General features: G+C 34.1%; 2 protein-coding genes across 2 annotated transcripts; both read left to right on the top strand.

Moving 5' to 3' along the window:
• Positions 1-108: 108 nt before the first annotated feature.
• On the top strand, positions 109-2,050 carry LOC121414826. The gene is made up of 6 exons (XM_041607882.1): positions 109-219; positions 345-449; positions 716-817; positions 1,132-1,227; positions 1,520-1,624; positions 1,883-2,050. The coding sequence occupies exons 3-6, from the start codon at positions 758-760 to the stop codon at positions 2,048-2,050; spliced, it is 429 nt and encodes a 142-aa protein (XP_041463816.1). The 5' UTR covers positions 109-219; positions 345-449; positions 716-757.
• A 114-nt stretch (positions 2,051-2,164) lies between these two features.
• On the top strand, positions 2,165-12,617 carry LOC121414726 (intracellular protein transport protein USO1-like). Its single transcript, XM_041607793.1, has 18 exons — positions 2,165-2,241; positions 2,573-2,695; positions 3,059-3,184; positions 3,561-3,686; positions 4,040-4,159; positions 4,533-4,829; positions 5,062-5,175; positions 5,433-5,558; positions 6,688-6,810; positions 7,308-7,430; positions 8,117-8,260; positions 8,592-8,675; positions 9,197-9,322; positions 10,035-10,139; positions 10,362-10,538; positions 10,849-10,910; positions 11,251-11,358; positions 11,620-12,617. Exons 1-18 carry the CDS (start codon positions 2,182-2,184, stop codon positions 12,569-12,571), a joined length of 3,096 nt encoding a protein of 1,031 aa, XP_041463727.1. The 5' UTR covers positions 2,165-2,181; the 3' UTR covers positions 12,572-12,617.
• The last annotated feature ends 7,291 nt before the right edge of the window (positions 12,618-19,908 follow it).

Genomic DNA, 19,908 nt, shown 5'->3' on the forward strand with positions numbered 1-19,908 from the left:
AGAGAGAGAGAAAGAAAAAAAAATAATTAGATCACCAGATTTATGATAACCAATTATGCAATTAGATAAACGAAAATCGTAATATGGGATTTTTTTCTCAATAAACTTCAGAGCCTGAAGTCAAAGGACTCCAAGACAGACCCTCCCAAATCTGAGTCACGTGATCACAAGACTACAGAGTTCTGTTGGAGGAGCGGCTATGACGTCACAACACCAAAGGTACGTTTACCCTAATGATTTCCATGTATATAAAATTAAATACAATAAATAATCTGATTTTAATACAGTATCATTAATAATGAAATGTTTTAACAAAACACTGTAACTTATATGTTTTTGTGTAGGCCCATGACCGAACAGAGAGTAAAGATGGCAGCCTTGTTTTGACTTTGGAAAGAAAGATCTCGGATCTGGAACAGGAGAAGAAAGATCTAATTTCACAACTCCAGGTACCGGTAAAATGCTTTTCTTTTGACGAGTGTAATAGATGGGTGGTTTACTTTAGTAGATTAATAATTAGAATTTAAAATTTAGGAATGCATCATGATGTATACAATAAGTGAAATGTATGATATTGCCAGTTTCTTGATTTTTTAAAAGAATTATTATCTGTTGGTGAGAAATATAATCACCCTCTATTAAAATCAAGTTTAATTAAAAAAATTGTATCGAAATGCCAATAAGCACTTAGCATTTTTTTTCTCTTTCTTTTAAGAATCACCATGGAAACGATCAAGCCAGCAACAACAATGTGCTGATGGAAAGAAAAGTGGTTGAGTTGCTCAGACAAAAATCAGAACTAGGTCAACAACTAAAGGTAATCATCCTAACCAATAATTACATTTATTAAAATTTTATTCCTCTGATTTATACAGCTCTTTTATTTTGTATGTTTTCATTAAAGATTTTTAAGCGCAAGTATCTTACTATTTTCATGTAATATTCAACTTAATATTTTCTTACTATTTTCATATGATATTCAACTTAATGACTAAGGAAATTTATTTTTCGGCAAAGAAATAGTGTTAAATCGAAAGAATCAGTAGTTTATTATAATATGGTATTAACAAGCTGTAAATCATGACGTCATCTTTACTGATTTTTTTTCTTCTTTTTCTTGTCTCCTTTTAGCGCTTGAAGCAAGAGAAAGACGATCTGATCTCACAGCATGAAACTAATACTAACCAGATCGAGAAAAAGAAAGAAAATTTAGCAAATCTCCTCAAGGTATATAGCTACGTTTTATTTCTTTTATGCTCATTTTACAATAGAAAATCTAGATAAATGTGAATTTGTATTTCTATATAAATGGAAAAAGAAGATGGCAATATGATTTCTATATGACCTACGTTCAAAAACAATAACACTTACAGTAACACTGCCTTACCGAAATTAGAATAACAGCAAAATTTACTACATATAGCTGAAGAAGTGTACTTATGAATTATTTTCATTTTTTTCCCTTTGTGATGAAAACTTGTTTTCAAACACCTTAAAATCATTTTATCTCGTCATACAGAGTTTGATCAATCAACGCCATGAATCAATCTCTTTGATTCAGAAATGTGCCGATCAGTATGAAACAACCGACCTCCTTCTCAGGCGTACTACGGAACGATTACAAGTAGGCAATCTTTGTTTTTAAACTCTCTAGAAAGACACGATTTGAATAAAAAACCGAATGAATTATAATAATTAGAAGAAGAACATGAAAAGAAAAATGCCCCCCAAAAAATATAAGAACGAAGAAGGTTCAATATAAATGAGGGAATAGATGAAAACAAATGAGAAATTGAATTAACTGATTAGATAAAATTAAATTACTTGTAATAAAAAAAAATAATGAACATTAAAAAGTAAATAATTCATTGTTTTTGCACAGTCCTCACTGCGGGAGAAATCAGATCTTTTTGAAGAAAAACTCAGCCATGAAAGTAAGGTTTCTCATCTAAAATCAGAGCTAAAACATCTCGAGACAAAACTTAAGGTAAGAGCTAGTGCCAACAGTGAAGTCAAGAAAAAGTGTTCATTCTTGATAATTAATATGTAAAATTGATACATCGTTGTAATAATTACCAATGATATCCGAGCATATAGCGCTATGTCATGACATCCATATGAAAGAAAGTACGATTTGATAATTCCAAATCTTAATTTCAGGATGAAAAGGCAAAACATCGAATGACGACCATGAATATATTTCGCAAGAAGAAGATCACCAACCCAGTCGCAACCAAAGAGGTAAAATTGTTCTTAAATTCATTCGATTTTAGACAAAAAGTTTCTTTAGTCAACAGTTATAATCTATAATAGCTTATCTAAAACTTGAATTCTACTGAAGTTGGCATGTATCGTATTATAGAAAGAAAAATGATCTTGTCTCGTCTGTAATAGGCGTCATCTGGGCTTTGCCTCATTTTTTTCATTTGAATATCAAACTCTCATACTGATGATAAGATTTGTATTCGTTATCTTACAGTATTTTGCTATGTAAGTTGAGAATGATACTACCGGCGTTACAACATGATAAACAAAAAAAAGACAACTAAAATGAAACCTTGATATTTTACAGGATGATGGAAAGATTACAGCCTTGACTCAAGAAATTGAGAAGCTTCAAGAAAAGATCGCTGACTTGAAAACGAAAATGGCTGAAATTTCCAAAGAACTGGAACAAAGTCATCAAGATTGTCAGGTAACTTGAATGATTATAATGTTGATAGTTATTGCCTTTATATTGTGCTTAAGACATGGTAACGATGCGACATTGCCGCGACCTCTCCGGCACTTTTACAGATAACCTTATAATTGCTTGTCAAGATTTTAATTCATGAAGTAATATAAAATCGGTATTAATCATTTTGTCAACCAACCAACCTACCAATCAATCGATTGATATTGACTTCGTTTGGTCTTTCCTTTTCAAACCACATGTTTATTTCGTTTCCTTTTTCTTCCCTTAAAAGGATATATGTTCATTCACACTTTCCTCATGAATATTCATCATCGAAATCACGTGATTGTAATTTTCATTTTTCGGTTTTGTTGTTTTTAATAGAAGGCAGAGGAAAAGTTCGCCAGGGCATCTGAACAGCGCCAGGAATTAGAAAATCGTTTGGAGATCATAAACGAAGAAAAGGGCAAACTTTCTTCTCAACTCGAAAACATCCAGGAGGAAAATAAGGTTAGTTCAAACACAACTGAAATCTAATGATAATGATGGTTGAAAAGAAAAATGAGTTTGGATTATTCTTTCCTCCTTTTTTTCTTTCTTCCTTCCTTTCCTCCCTCCTTTCTTCATTCCTTTCTTTTTTTCTTTTTCTTTTCTTTTCCTTTCTTTCTTTCTTTCTTTCCTTCTTTCTTTCTTTCTTTCTTTTTTCTTTCTTTTTTCTTTCTTTCTTTCTTTCAGTATCAATCATCACAGGAAAGTTTATATCTTTGGCCTTTTCCCATGCATATTGTCTTTCTCCTACACTATAATGTTTATAAATGTTAAACAAATGATTTCAACAATCAATTGGTCACCTTTATTCTATACTTAATTCCAATTTTAATAATAGGAACTAACTGATCAGTTGTTCACTCTGAATGAAGAGAAAATTGAGCTCCAATCTAATTCTGATTGTCTGGAAGAAGAGAAAAACGATCTATCTACCCAGCTCAGTGAGGCTCGCAAACAATATCAGGTATTTTAATATTGAAGTGTTTTTGTCTTATGACAGCCCATGAAATGGAAGAACCAGTCCTTATACATTTTACAAATTCTTTCTGAATTTAAAAGATATTGGACAGTTAAAAAAAAATCCATTATATTACTGTGACTGACAATTTCATATAATAATGTAATTATTGTTATAGAAATACTACTGATATTCTCGTTTTTGTGAAAAGCCTACCAGTAATATAAATTAAGTTTGCAATTTGATTAAAGTATTACATTTAAAGTATCTCAAGACAAAATTCGATTTTCTATCTATCCTTTTCAAATATTGTATTGCTATGTAGATAAAATGAGATATATTGAAATCTTTATTGATAGGATTTGGAAGAAGGATTTGCGGCTGTATACGCAGAGAAGAAACAACTTCAGGTTCTTAATGTTAGTTTGGAGAAGGAAAGAAACAACCTGCTAGCTAAGATCAATGAAAACCATCATCAGGTAATTTATAAGAAGAATATACCGAAACATTACGTTAACACAATCCCACTGATTTATGTAATTAAAAAATATTTGAACAACATATATAAAGCCTGTTTGCGATGAAAGAAAATTGTCAACACTAACTTTCTTAATTACAAACGAAACGGTCAGTGAATAACACAAACTGCAAATAAATAAAGTACGGTAATCATAGAAGGGTATGAAATATATCTAAAATCATATCTAACATAAATCTACAGAAAAAATGTGTTTCTGTGAAGAACACTAAATCCATATTCAACGATGTTTCAATAACCTTTCTTGAATATCAACCATCATGTATACATGCATAGGCCTATACCTGGAAATAAATTGATTTATATATTCTAAGGGTCGAGAGCATAGTTTGTCAGATGAGGGTCAAGATCTAGAATGGGACCAAGAGATAGATCTAGACCAGGATCCAATTCAGGACTTCGCGGAGGATGACAACCAAGAACTAGAATGGGACCAAGAGATTCCAGTCCAGAAACCAAAGCCTTGTTTCACTGAGGAGAACCAGGATCTAGAATGGGAACAAGAAATACAATCTGTCCAGAGCAAATCGTACCAACCTCCCTCTAGTAGTTTTGAAGTAGAAAAACACGGACCGAAATTCGAACTCAGGAAGAGCCCTCAACATTGTCAGGTACGAGTTATTATTTTTTCTGTATGAGGTTGCTCTAGGATATGTTTGTTTTAAAATTGAAATCCAAATCGAACCATAGAGCAATATTAATATTTTCGTGAACGAACGGAACACGTAGATGAATTGTATACCGGATTATTTATGATACTTTTGAAATGAACATTTATTCAGGTTGATCTTCATGACTGCATGAGATTAAAAAAATACTTTATGATTTTGTTATATCCTGTAGGTGCTTGACAAAACATTCCAGAGAAAGAAAACCATCAAGAAACAGTCTAGCAATCAGACAGAGAATGGAGACGGTCTCTCAGCTAAACTTCAGGAGGCTAACAACAAATATCAGGTGATTACTTGAGAAAATTAGTGAATGAAACCAGAAGAGGCGTTTATTGCCCAAAATATAAATTATTATAACATTTTGGACGTAATCAAGTAATATCATTATTGAAAGAAAAACTGGAATGTAATCAATTATTTTTTAAAGGATGCATAATGCTAGTATTGGTTCTAAAACTGCTCTAAATGATTAATCATGATTTCAAAAATCTTCTCTGTCTGTTTGTCTTAAATTCACCAATTTTGCTATGGGTTTGCCCCTAGGAGCTGGAGCAAGAATGCGAACTGTTGCTAGGTGAGAAGCTCGAGTTTCAAGCTCTAGCAGACAGCTTAGCTGAAGATAATTACAAGCTATCATCTCAGATTGGACAAGAATACGAGGAAAGACGTGTAAGTAACCAAATCACAAAAACTCCGGTGTTGATTTAACACCAGCCCGGAATCTATATCTGTCCACACCATTGAGACAACACCAGTTTGGAATCAAACCGATGCTGTTTTAATACTAAATGGTGTTGTATAGACACCTATCTGGAACGAAACTGGTGTTGCTTAAAGGTCAAGTCCACCTCAGAAAAATGTTGATTTGAATCAATAGAGAAAAATCAGACAAGCACAATGCTGAAGATTTCATCAAAATCGGATGTAAGATAAGAAAGTTATGACATTTCAAAGTTTCGCTTATTTTTAACAAAATAGTTATATGAACGAGCCAGTTACATCCAAATGAGAGAGTTGATGATGTCACTCACTCACTATTTTGTTTTTTATTGTTTGAATTATACAATATTTCAATTTTTACGAATTTGACGATTGGGACCTCCTTGCCTGAAGCACAAAATGTTAAAATAATGGAATTCCACGTGTTCAGGGAGGAATGAAAATTCATTTCACATGACAATGACGAGAAAATCAAAATATTTCATATTTCAAACTATAAAAAAAAAGAAATAGTGAATGAATGACATCATCGACTCTCTCATTTGGATGTAGCTGGCTCGTTCATATAACTGTTTTTGTGAAATGAAGCGATTAACTTTGAAATGTCATAACTTTCTTATTTTACATCCGATTTTGATGAATTTTTCAGTGTTATGCTTGTTGAATTTTTCTCTTTTTATTCAAATCAAGTTTTTGTTGGGGTGGACTTGTCCTTTAACACTTTTTTGGTGTGGATATATATATAGATTCCGGGCTGGTGTTAAATCAACACCAGAGTTTTTGCAGTGTAGTTTGTTTCGATAGATGGATGAAACCTCTTATATTTAACAATTACAATAAATTATGATGAATAAATAATTTATTATCGAGTTCATAACATATCAGTACTTCCATGACTTCAATCGACGTGTAAATCACCAGTCGACCTTTATCAATTTTTATCACTGTATAAAAATAGAGTAACTAATAAGGTCACAACTTAATATATGCACCCTTATGCTAACTGGAATGAAATCTTCCAGCTTTTAAAAGGAAAATTCATATGTGGATGAAGTTCATATCTCATTTATTTTAACAGAATCTAGAAGACAAACTGAATTGTTTAGAGGAAGAAGCTGACCACCAAGAACTTTCTACAAATTTGAAAGAAGAAAATTCCATCCTTTCCACCTCACTCGAGTCTGTGCAAAATCAATGCAAGGTATGTAAAACATGGAATAGTAATTATTAGAAAAATCATGTTTCTTAGAACGTGATATGATTTTAGTGATAAATATGGAATTATTTACGCTGTAATGGTTTTGTTCTGGTCTTATTTCTTTTGATTTAATTTCTAACTTCCTATAGGCAGCACTGTTCTGATGATTGTTTTGTATTTCCTTCGAAGCATGAAGCAGTTTCCGGCAATGCCTCTCACAAAATGAAAAGTTTTTTGTTCTGATTTTTTTAAAGTGGTTTTAATGTATCAATGTGTAGTGTCGGAATACCCCTCCTCAGGCATTCGAGAATTATAATTGTTTGGCCATCTTTAAAAGCGAGATATTGTTTCTTTGGTAAACTTTTATTATATCTTAAGCTTGGAAATTATTTTATGCCATTCGGTAAGAAATTCCATAAACAGTATACACTTCTTATAGTATCTGAATCTATTTAATTGCTCCGGCACTGATTGTTTATTTTATCCATATCATGTTACAGGAATTAGAACAAAGAATGGCTGCAGCAGCCAAAGATAAGGACGAATTCGAGAGAGAAACTCTGAAATGGAAGGAGGAAAAGTTCGATCTGCTGGAGCAAATTCGGAATCAGAAACAAAATCAGGTACTTTAATTTCAGGGTCATTGTGGTATTTTCTGCCTCATAATAAAACTGTTTCAAAATCTACATGATGTGTTTATCTTATTCATACAGAAAGGTGGGGCAAGCGTGTCACTCAAGATGACGAATAGTGTCATTTGCTTGCTTCAAAGTTTATTGAGAAAAAAGGAAGGATTACCAGGTTTGAACAAAAAATAATTGTGATATTATTCATTGATTTCATCAGGTTTAATAAGGCAATGTGATTCAATTGTGGTGTAAAGTTATCCAGTAAAACCTTGAAAGTTTTATTGTTTGAAAAAACTACCATAATTATATGATGAGAAATTCCCATCATCTTCATCGACGTCATCGTCATCATCATCGTCATCATCATCATCACCACCACAATACCACCATTCCATCATCATCATCATCATCACCACCACAATACCACCATTCCATCATCGTCATCATCATTATCATCATCATCAGCAGCAGCAGCAGCAGCACTACCACCACCACCTACAACAACACCACCATACCCTCCACCAACCCCAGTCATCTAATCATCATCATTACTAGTCAACATCCTTTAACATCGTTCTCTTCCTCTTCGTCATCAATTACTAATGACACCATCGTAAATAATCTTTATCATCATGATCACTAATTCCATCCCGATACCATTTCATGTTCAAATATTTCAGAAATCCGATTCAAGACGCAAGGTCGCCATCAAAGCATCGGCAATAATCGACCAAGAGATTACCAAAGTACTGGACAGGGAGATTGCACAGATACAGATCCGACAAGATCGAGAAAAGCTAGAGAAAGCTGAAAGAGATCGCATGGTGAGGATTATATGTTCTAAAGTTTTCTTCAACGAATAATGAAATCACTGCATAACTTAAAATACCACAGTCTTCCCAAAATGAAATGAAATGTTAGAGTCAGTCAGAGTCACAGAAACTCAAAGTTCGTTGAATCATTAAAGAATAAGTCAAAATGAAAATTGAATAATATGAATATTATAATATACACACCTTCGATCTTGAATATGATTATGATTCAAACTTGGAATAGGCCATGCCATGTTCCTAAGTGCAATTTTTTTATGATTGAAAGTGAATTGAAGTACTCACAAATGTCTATAGAGTTTCGATTAAATTTGGTTTTCACCAGGCTTCCATTGAGAAAGTCAAAGAATCAGAAGCACTCAGAATGGAGATTGAAGAGAAGAACAAGAAACTTGAGAATGAAATCAAGGTAAATACTGAATGTGAACTCATATAACATAAATTGTGATTAATATCCCTTTCTTAAATTAACAAGACTAATTATAGGATTTGAATTAAAATCAGATTAAATCAGACAATAATCATTAATTTTACTCAAAGTATCTTATATTTATTCCAAATCTTTTACAGACTTATACAATCGAACAAACGGATATGATGACAATTTATCAGCGCTAAATGTTATTGCCATTTGATAATGAACATTATTGAATTTTGGAAAACTTTGGCAATTTATACTTTGTTTCAATGTAAGTATATAAAACCTGTTAAGACAATCTTAAAGAATTATTTGGCGAAAATAGTCCAATTTGACTGGTTGCCAAATAAAAAAAAGAACCCCCTCCCTATCCATAGAGTCTAATTGTTTCCAATATTAGTGTCTAAGAATATTAAATCATTCATGCAATCATGGAAGAGAGAATTGATTGTAAAGAATTAATATTTCAGTTCTATCCCATTCAATTCTGACAACTCTTGTTTATCATACAGCTGGTTAAGAACGAGATAGAGATTGCCTACTCCAAGGTTGACGGCTACAAATCTGATATCACTGATCTCAACAATCAGAACAGGAGTCTTCATGACCAAATAGACCTACAGAAGAAAAGCTATCAGGTACTAGTTATGATTTCAACACCTATATTGAAATAGACAGAAATATGCCTCCCCACTTGGCTTTATTTCTTTAACTAAACAAAGTTAGGTAAATATAGGGAAAGTGAAATCATTTTTATATCCAAGTAGTAACTAATTCTTATGAAACATTTCTTTCCAATCTTTGTATACAAAGAACGTAATTGACCCATGAATATCATAAGGACAAATTGTTGAAGTTAAAGTTCAGAAATTAAAGTTCAGAAATAAAAGTTCAGAAATTACTTAGCAGATTCTTGGAAAATATAAAAGTATAGATGAATGACCACACCCTTAGGTATAACAACACCCTGTAATGTTTAATATAACACCAGAGAATGTCAAACCTGGTGCACTGCAAAAACCCTGGTGGTGATTTAACACCAGCCCGGAATCTATATATGTCCACGCCGGAGAAGTGTTAAACAACACCGGTTTTGGTATTAGTCTGACACCAGATAGGTGTTTATACAACACCAATTAGTATCAAAACAGCATCGGTTTGATTCCAAAATGGTGTTGTTTCAATACTTCTCTGGTGTAGACATATATATAGATTCTGGGCTGGTGTCAAATCAACACCAGAGTTTTTCCAGTGTGTAAACTGCCTGGTGTGGTTCTGTTGCATACACCTGTGCTGTGTAACACCATGGTGTTCACTTTACAACATCCTAATCATTTATCTCTTATCTAGGAGCTAGAGGAGAAAGCATCTGCCATGATGGAAATGGTTGATCTTTTGGAGACGAAAGTATTACAAGCAGAGAGTAGGCAGAAAGAAGCTGAGGAAGAAATTCAGGTAAGATTATTTGAAGTATTTTGGAATTTCCTCCCAATACTTTTTTTCACATCAAGTCAACGTTAATCTGTGATAAACACCAAAGTATCATTTGTTATTTATTGAACAGAAAGGAGACAAGGGAGTACTAATAAAAAATAGCTTTCCAGATTGAAAGGAAAAGAACACACTTTGTTTAATTCCTCAATTATTTGTGCTTTCCTTTTTGTTCTGCTCTCCTAGACTATGAAAGCTTCAGTCGCTTCAGCTGCCATCCAGCATGGACTTCTTGAATCGGTAGAGGATTCCATCTGTCTTACCGACCTGTTTGTAGCTCTTGATGGCATGAAACAACTCAATGCACATATGAAACGAGAGATTGCCGATTTGAAGAAGACCAAACAAACCTATATTGAAATGGTATGTTTTACAAGTAGATTGTTAAGCCTTCAGATTCAAATTGAAATCATATTGGGTTTATTTTTCTTTGAGTATTACTATTTTTGAAGACATTGATTAGTGTGAGGCCATATGCTTTTTGTGGAAAATATTACATGTATATTTTCCTCACTAATTGATATAGCCTATTTCCTTAAAAACTTAAATCATCAGATGTACAATTGTACAAATTGTACAAATAGTTGACTCGTAGGATACAAAATGAAGAATGTTACATGCAGTCTAAATTAAGCCATAGCATCTGTATATTATGATTTCTTTACCCTCCCAGATCAGTCTTACTGGTAAAACAGATCCTCTTCTTGATTGTGGAGATTCAGCCCTTGAAATCAGGTAAATTGATCTATACATTTGAAGATAAATGTTTATTTTAATCAAATTAATGAAAGAAATAGGACTGGGAACGTCTTGGTCAAAGTATGTTGGTCCTTACCAAGTTTAAAAACGCTTGAAGAAATCTCCCTCTTGAGTCTTGAACCTGTCAAATTGCATTTTCAAATTAAATTGTACGAAATTGCTAAATATCTACCCCCCAAAAACGAGGGAGACTGAGGTATATGACCATACCATGCTAAATATACCTGTTCTTGTCTGATCGCCGAAGTAAAAATATCTACTGATGCTTTGGAGAGATGTCTATACACCGATTATTTCTTTCTTTTTCTTATTTCAGTCCAGGAGAGCGCGAGAGATATCAACTAAAGGAGATGATTGATGATCTAGGATTTCAGATTTGTAAACAAGAAAGTATGATCAAGAAACTCAGATATCAACTCTCAGTGTAAGTAATAAGATTTAGCATTTCTAACAGGGACAATGTTAAAAAAAGAAATTGTAGCAAATAAATTTTAATCTGGAGAGAAGGAATTGAAGGAAAATACAACATTATTCTGTCTGATATTTGTAACCTCAGAACATTGTTTTGAATTGATATAAATGTGGACAATATGCTTGAATTTGAAAATAAAGGTGAATATTCTATTCCAAATAAAAAGAAATTTGAAAGATGACTAACATGTGATTATAATCCCTTCTCCCACAGCTTTCACAAGAATGTACTCCATGAAAAGGACTCGATGTATGACAACATGACCTACATTGACCGGGCTGTGGTTGAGTCCATCCAGACAGATATTGAGATACCAACAATCAAAGCTGATGACCTTTCATTCCTAGTTGGAGCTGATATTGATGAGGATGATGATCTGATTGGAAAGGGTTCCTTTGGAGAAGTATTCTTAAGAGAGTACCAAGGTGAAGCTGTAGCTGTCAAAGTACCTTACATCAGTGAGGGTGTCAGGGATGAGGATGATCAGAAGAGAATGATTCGAATCAAAGCTGATCACGCTCGTACTACCATGGAAGCCCTCGTCAACATCGCTTTCGCTGATCATCCATCATTCCCAAAGACAGTTGGTGTTGTTGATATCAAAGGTGCTCCATCTCTCATCCTTGAGTTCCTTGGTGATAAGATGACCGGTACAAGCTTCCCTCTCAGTCAGGCCATCAAGTTCCAGATTCCGTCCATCTCGAAAGAAAATTGGTTTGCCATCATCATGGACATCATCAGTGGAATGAAAGCCATGCACGAGAAAGGTCTCTTACACAACGATCTGAAAGCTAACAACATTCTCTTGCAATGGGACATTAAGGATCAAAGATGGCATGCTTTCATCATTGACATGGGGAAAGTCTCCACTCAAACCATACCACAAAAGCACAAGCAGTTACCTAAAGAAGAGTTGGAGGGGTACAAACAGGGCATCCTCTTCCCTCATCTGGCTCCAGAGTACATCCTGGATCTGCAACCCATGAGTGTTCAAACTGATATCTATTCCTTGGGTGTGTTGCTGGATCGGATTGATAAGGTTCTAAGAAGTCAACCTCTTCGTGACCTCGCAGCCCAGATGACCAATGTCAACCCTCGTTTACGACCATCTTGGAAAATCATCGAGAAGGTCATCACTAGGGCTCAGAAGAGAAACTTCTCATAATTACAACTTATATTTTTATTGTTGTATATATATGATTATATGTGTAGTTTAAGATTTTATACTTAAGCATCATGAGAATGATTTGATACTTTTCAATGAAATGAGAAGCAAAGTTGAAAAACAATACGGGCCTGATATTTTCAATGAAAGGAAATATGCAAGCATGTATCAAGCAAAGAATACAACACAGATTTCAAAGATAATTAGCTCATGCATAACAAAATCCTACTGAGCATATGAAAAAGGGTCATTCAAAACTATGAGCAACTGGGCCAGATAAGACAAATAAGTTATAAAGCCCATATCAGTTTCAATGTTGATAGTCACAATTGACTATGATGAAGTAGATAAAGGGAGAATAGAAGAGAAAGCATCTGGTCATTGAAGTGACTTTGCATCTTCTTTAGTACTGTGGACATTCTTGTCTCAAGTTTGCAGGGTTTTGGTGTTTCCTAGCTATTCCAACCTCCGCGAATCAGTTGAAACCTTCCGTACATTGAACTTAAATCCCTCGATGAGGTAGAAGGTTTCAAGAGACTCGCTAACATCTGTTGAGCGGGAAATATCAGAGATCTGTATGCTTGGGATCGGGAATTATCCCGCGGGAAGGAAAATGGAAGTCGCGACCAGATGACTCCATATACGATCAAGGAACCTTTATGGTGTCGTTGTGGAGCATGAACAAGGTCCATGCCTAGAAGGAAATAGGAAAAAGTATTGATATGGAAATTGAGGATAACAGGCTAGACCAATAGGAATGCATCTCCCATAACACAAAATGCATGTGAATGTCAAAATGGCACCATGTGTAACCTACAAATTGAAAGAAGTTGAAGCAAATAGAAAGAATGTTCTTGAATTTATGTCTATGAAAATCAAAATGATTGACATTAAGATGTCATTCATAATCTCATGAAAAAAATTGAAAAATGTTATAGTATTATGACACAAAAAAACTATAGTATATATTTATATCATATATTTATGCAGTAATGTACGTAGTAGAACTAGAAAGTCAAGTATTATAAGTAGTATCATAAGTATTTTGATGGAATGGTTTATAGAAAGCATTCAGAAAAGGGAAGTGGCCAAGACAAAAGTGAAAGACTAGGAAAGTATTTAAAGAAAAGTCCAGAAAGCGTCTGATCACAAATGGTTGAGTGATTTTGTCAGTTCCTCTAGTACTGCGAGCATTCGAAGGCCAAGCAACTTGCCTTTACATCCAAACTTTAACATCCTAAAACACTCCTCAAAGTTTAATCCAGACTGATGAGAATTTTAAATCCTTCTCCATCTTGGGAGTTAAAAAACTTTGGGGGTGTACATTGGATTGTGTTAGTTTTTGATGATGAAGGCAGGTTGTCTTGGGTTACGGGTGTGCAGCGGGAAGGGAGCTGGTGGGTCACGTGATACAGACGGTTCTGAATACAAAATGGCAACAAAATGACGAAATCCATTCGATTTCCTCATCATTTTGTTTCAGAACAAAATCGAAATGGAGAAAGAAAAGTAGGCAGGTTGCTGACAAGATTGAAAAGTATCAAGTAAAGTTTGCAAAGTGCAAAAGAAATGTGATTATATATATGTTTGTAAATAGATAAAAATTATGAAAATTACAAAAAAATAAATAAAAAGTATAAAATAAATTGTGATAAGTGTATTATTTTTGCTAGTAATTACAGCAAAAGCCAATGTTTGAAATGTTTGTTAAAAATTATGCAAGAATGAAAGAAGAAAGAGATATACATGTAGGGAAAAGAGACATCTTATGAATAACAAGATGACAGACAAAGAGAATGACAAGAGGTGGGGGGGAGAGATGAGGATGATAGGAATAAAAGAACAACAAGTGGAATGCCTCTGGCCGTCTCACCTGCATCACGCGGTTCAATATAGCAGCAGTGCTGACTTTGAATACTACTCTAACTCGCACAAGATGTTCAGTGATACATGGTTACTCTTATGTCCACTTTTAATGAACTAGACCAATAAACTTACAGAGATATGATGGTAATTCAACAGATACACCCAATTCGGGTGTATCTGTTCATTGACCCTAAATGACCTTTGACCTTAATCATGAGACCTGAAACTTGCACAAATTTTTCAGTGATGCTTGATTACTATTATGTCCAAGTTTCATGAATCAGATCCATAAACTTTCAAAGTTATGATGGGAATTCAACAGATATCCCCAATTCGGCCAAAGTTCATTGACCCTAAATGACCTTTGACCTTGGTCATGTGACGTGAAACTCATGCAGGATGTTCAGTGATACTTGATTAACCTTATGTCCAAGTTTCATGAACTAGGTCCATATATTTTCTAAGTTATGATGTCATTTCAAAAACTTAACCTCAGGTTAAGATTTGATGTTGACGCCGTCGCCGCCGTCGGAAAGCGGCGCCTATAGTCTCACTTTGCTTCACAGGTGGGACAAAAATCAAGAAATTAGATATGTGCACCAATCCCCAATATATATCAGATGTAATACATAAATAGAATTCATTAATTCACAACAAAAAACGAATTGGGAAAAAATCATATTCAACATGATTTAATGATATATCCCCTTTCCATAATTTTGTTCTTGTACAAATTTGTAAATAAAACCTGCTACAAAGATCCATTTTTCTACATAAAATTCCTTCATATTGCAAATATCCCACCACAAGGAGTAAGTGTCTTACTCAAGTTTATTCTTCAAAACATTTTTATTTCTAAAATAAATGAAAAGACATATGATACAAGCATATTACACACCCTTCTGAATTTGTGGATGTGGATCAAATGTGACTTATATCAATTCATGAAAGATGGAGGACCAGGGGGTGTTTCACAAAGATTTAAGTATGACTTAGATTGGCACTTAAAGGAGAATGAAACCATTGCAACAAGATAGCTTGTGTGAAAACAGAAAAATCAAAGAAATGATGTCACTTGTGAACAACTCTCCCCATTACTTAAGTATATATTTCACTTGAATTGCCTCTTTTATCACATCTATCCATATATCATGTGTTCTTTCTACATGACAGCATGTAATACATATTTTTTAAGAATACATCATGGATAAAGAGTTTGTATCATCAAAAAAAAAAGGCAAAAATAGACATTTTGAGGGTATTTTATAGTCCACCAAAAGGAAAGTTGTTCATCAGTGACATCACACATCCTTGTTGCATTGCCAATAGGAGGATCTCCATAGCATTAGTGATTGCAATATTCAATTGCTCATAACTTTCTCACTATTTGTCCGATTTTTCTCAAACTTATTTTGATCTGTTTCTTTGATTTTTCTGTTTCTACACAAGCCTATTTGTTCCAAAGGTTTCATTTTCCTTTAAATGCCTAGTTCTGTGCGGTATAAAAGGCATTGGTCAGACAATACCATGGGGATGCGCACTACTGCGTATCAATAAGTTCGCGCTTTACATATCATGTACGCGTTGGCATTTAAGTGCGACTTAAGTCATACCCTTAAATCTTTTTGAAGCCTTTTTATCCGAGTGCTCCTTTTAAAAGACATACAAACCAATAGCGCCATCTCAAGTTCTCAACTACTCATAACGCTAGTGTAGTCTAGTAATATAGGCCAACTTGAATGATAACATACTAATTAACTTCTCCGTACATTTATACCACAATAATTATGATACCAAGTAGCAAAACGATTACTTTTCCTTTTTTTATTACAGATCGAGCATGTGATCTTAAACACATAGGAGTAGTACCCAAAATTTGAGGGTTACTTCATAAAAGTGGTATTATTTTCATCTCTCAGTCAAACTGCTTTCAGATGCATGTGTATATAAGCATTCGATTTGCATAAATACTACGTTTAACATCCTTTCAGCCTGGAAATAGAGAAAACACACAGAACTTTACAGCAATTACAGTGTAGTAGTATACCATTTTAAGTTTGGTCATTATACAGGTTGCATAATTTGAAATAGAATATTGAAATTCAAGAAATTAATAAAACAAGACTTAATTCTCAAGTTTGACTTAGGCAGCGACAATAAGAAAATTACACTGAAAAATGCTATCTGAATTTCATAAGGTCAAGTCCACCTCTGAAAAATGTTGATTTGAATCAATAGAGAAAAATCAGACAAGCACAATGCTGAAAATTTCATCAAAATCGGGTGTAAAATAAGAAAGTTATGACATTTCAAAGTTTCGCTTATTTTCAACAAAATAGTTATATGAACGAGCCAGTTACATCCAAATGAGAGAGTTGATGATGTCACTCACTCACTATTTCTTTTGTTTTTTATTGTTTGAATTATACAATATTTCAATTTTTACGAATTTGACAATTAGGACCTCCTTGCCTGAAGCACAAAATGTTAAAACAATGGAATTCCACGTGTTCAGGGAGGAATGAAACTTTATTTCAATGACAATGACGAGAAAATAAAAATATTTCATATAATAAAATACAAAAGAAATAGTGAGTGAGTGATGTCATCAACTCTCTCATTTGGATGTAACTGGCTCGTTCATATAACTATTTTGCTGAAAATAAGCGAAACTTTAAAATGCCATAACTTTCTTATTTTACATCCGATTTTGATGAAATTTTCAGTGTTATGCTTGTTGAATTTTTCTCTATTGATTCAAATCAAGTTTTGGTTGGGGTGAACTTGTCCTTTAACTAGGTGTAAGGGCATACATGCACCATGGGAGGATGGGGGTGGGGGGGGGGGGCAGGGTCAATCATATTTATGAGGAATTTCAATATATCATTTGAATATGCAAAGTAGTGAAGGTCCACACGTTGGAAGTCCTGTGGTACTTTTTAAAGACAATAAAAAACAGCCAACTTTTACATGTAGGTGCAGAATTGAATTTCTCAGTATATAATTTTGAGAAATTCAGTGGGTATGTATACATACCCATCTAAACAGGAAAAGACTTATCTGTGTGTACTTTGCGACTTGCGTGGCTTTGTACGTCATAATTCAAAGTTCAACCCTTATCAATGGTCATTGCACTCACCATTCGTAAACATGCAAGGTCACTCTGCAAACACAGATATTCCAGTGTAGTTTTATCACAAGCAGTCACTGGCATTGATCCTACAAGGTAGCCAGTACAAGGGAAATCATAATGCGGATATCTATCAGTAATCTAAGTAAAGATTGGTTTTTCAAGGGCTGGAACTTCGTGCAGGGTGACACGACATACTACGCTCCTGCAACATTTGCTTCCGTCTTACATGGATGCTCTGGGCTGAAAATATTCATATCTATATAAATAGAGTATACATGTAGTTCACAGAGCAAAATGCTGAAAATTTCATCAAAATCTTATAACAAATAACGAAGTTATCCAATTTTAAAGTTTAGCAATATAATGTGAAAACAGTTTGAATATATGCACGTCGTCATGAATATTCATTAGGTGGGCAGATGATGTCACATCCCAACTTTCTTTTTTCTTACATTATTACATGAAAACATAATTGTCTCATTTTTTCAGGTGTGAATGATACTTCTCCCTTGTAATGAAAAAAGTTGCAGGAATTAATATTTTTGGTTCCTGAAGGAAATTTTAAAAAATTAATTTCATATAATAAAAGTGGGGAGAAAATATGGGATATGACATCATCAGTTTGCTTATTGAATATTAATGAAGACATGCCTAAAATCGTTTCATCGGAATGATGCAAATCTTTAAATGTCATAACCTTTGTTATCCCTTTTGGATGTTAAGTTTTATTTTGCTTTAATAATAACATGCAGGTTTTCCATCGGAGCAATTGTCGCCAGAGGAAACGTCGTGGAAACCCTGAGCAGGAAGTGCAAACAAGACATCCTGGGGAGCATTTCATCCATATTTTCGTCCGACAAGTTGTCAGATCTGACAACTTTACTTAATTCTGATTGGCTGAGAAGCACTGCTACTATTGGTGGTGAGATTGGTGGTGATTTTTTACCTGATTGCTAAGAAAGCATGAATGCTTGTAAGCAAGCAACCAGAGGACCGACGGCTTAAGGTCCTCTCCGAAGGACCTGGTACTGAGGATTAATGCCTTACCAAAGGGCACTAGCGCACCTAGTGGGAATCGAACCCGGGTCACCGAAATACGAATCCCCGCTCTACCAACTGAGCTATCGCGCCTATGGTAACTGTCGGATAAAATGGGACTTGTCGGATAAAGTGTCTGACAAGTCCTTTCATGAAATGCTCCCCTGATTGTGCCTTATGGTCTCAAGCGTCTATCAAAGTCATGGGTGGAAAAGTTTTGTCAATTATTTATACTTCAAGTCCCCTTGCCTCATTATGTAGTTTGTGAATAGACCATGTCTGTTTTCTTGAAAGCAAGTTGATACCGAAACTAAATGCATCAAGAATCTGTATAAGTACGGCCAATATATTTCTTTTTTTTTTAATTCAAAGTATAAAGTCTACTTTACATACATGTATGGTGCAGAAAGACAAGACAAGACCCTTGAAAATAACCTTAAAATATACCCATTACTTTTAACATGAGTTACTGTGGAATAGCATTTTCACCTTTTCATTGTCAATGTATATACACATTTTTGTGCTTACAAAAAGAATGATGCTTAATACTATACATGTATATATAATGGGGTACATAATTCTAATTTTACAAGCGCTGTTTTCTAACTTGCCTTAGCCGGCAGAAAAGGTGTAACCACGTCAGAATTTGATGCTATGCCATCACACTATAGGCTAGATAAACCCTGTATATGTACATTTATACTCTGAGATGTTCTTTTAACAGAAATGATACAAAAATATATATATCAAATATCAATAATGATCATATTCAAAAGTATCTTTGGAAATCATACCGGCACCCTCTGATCTAGACCCTATGGCCCATATTCTGAAGTTGGGTTTAAGTTAAACTCAGGTTTAAAGTTGTGGTTTAAGTATGGGAAGCCAAAAGTATCAAATTTGTTATTAATAAGTTGTATGTTTCTCATGTTTACTGTGCTCTTTCCTGATTCATCGATGGTGAAGCCAATAATCTTTTTATACTTCTTAGACAATTATGAATGATTTCAGAGCCAAATGAGCTGAAGTATGATATCTCTACTGTTAGTGATTTATGTAACAATTGGCTCGCCATACTTAAACCACAACTTTAAACCTGAGTTTATGTTAAACCCGACTTCAGAATACGGGCCTATATCATAAGGAATTGTTATAATAAAAGAAAAGCACAATGACTATAATAAGTTTACTCCAAGCCCATCAGATTGAGTGATTCTAGTAGCTTTGAATTGTTACTGCAAATTTTTCATGATGACAAGTGGTATGAAACAATCCCATGATGCATAGCACTCATGCGCAT

This window comes from Lytechinus variegatus, chromosome 5 (genome assembly GCF_018143015.1).
Source record: "Lytechinus variegatus isolate NC3 chromosome 5, Lvar_3.0, whole genome shotgun sequence".
Classification (NCBI taxonomy): domain Eukaryota; kingdom Metazoa; phylum Echinodermata; class Echinoidea; order Temnopleuroida; family Toxopneustidae; genus Lytechinus; species Lytechinus variegatus.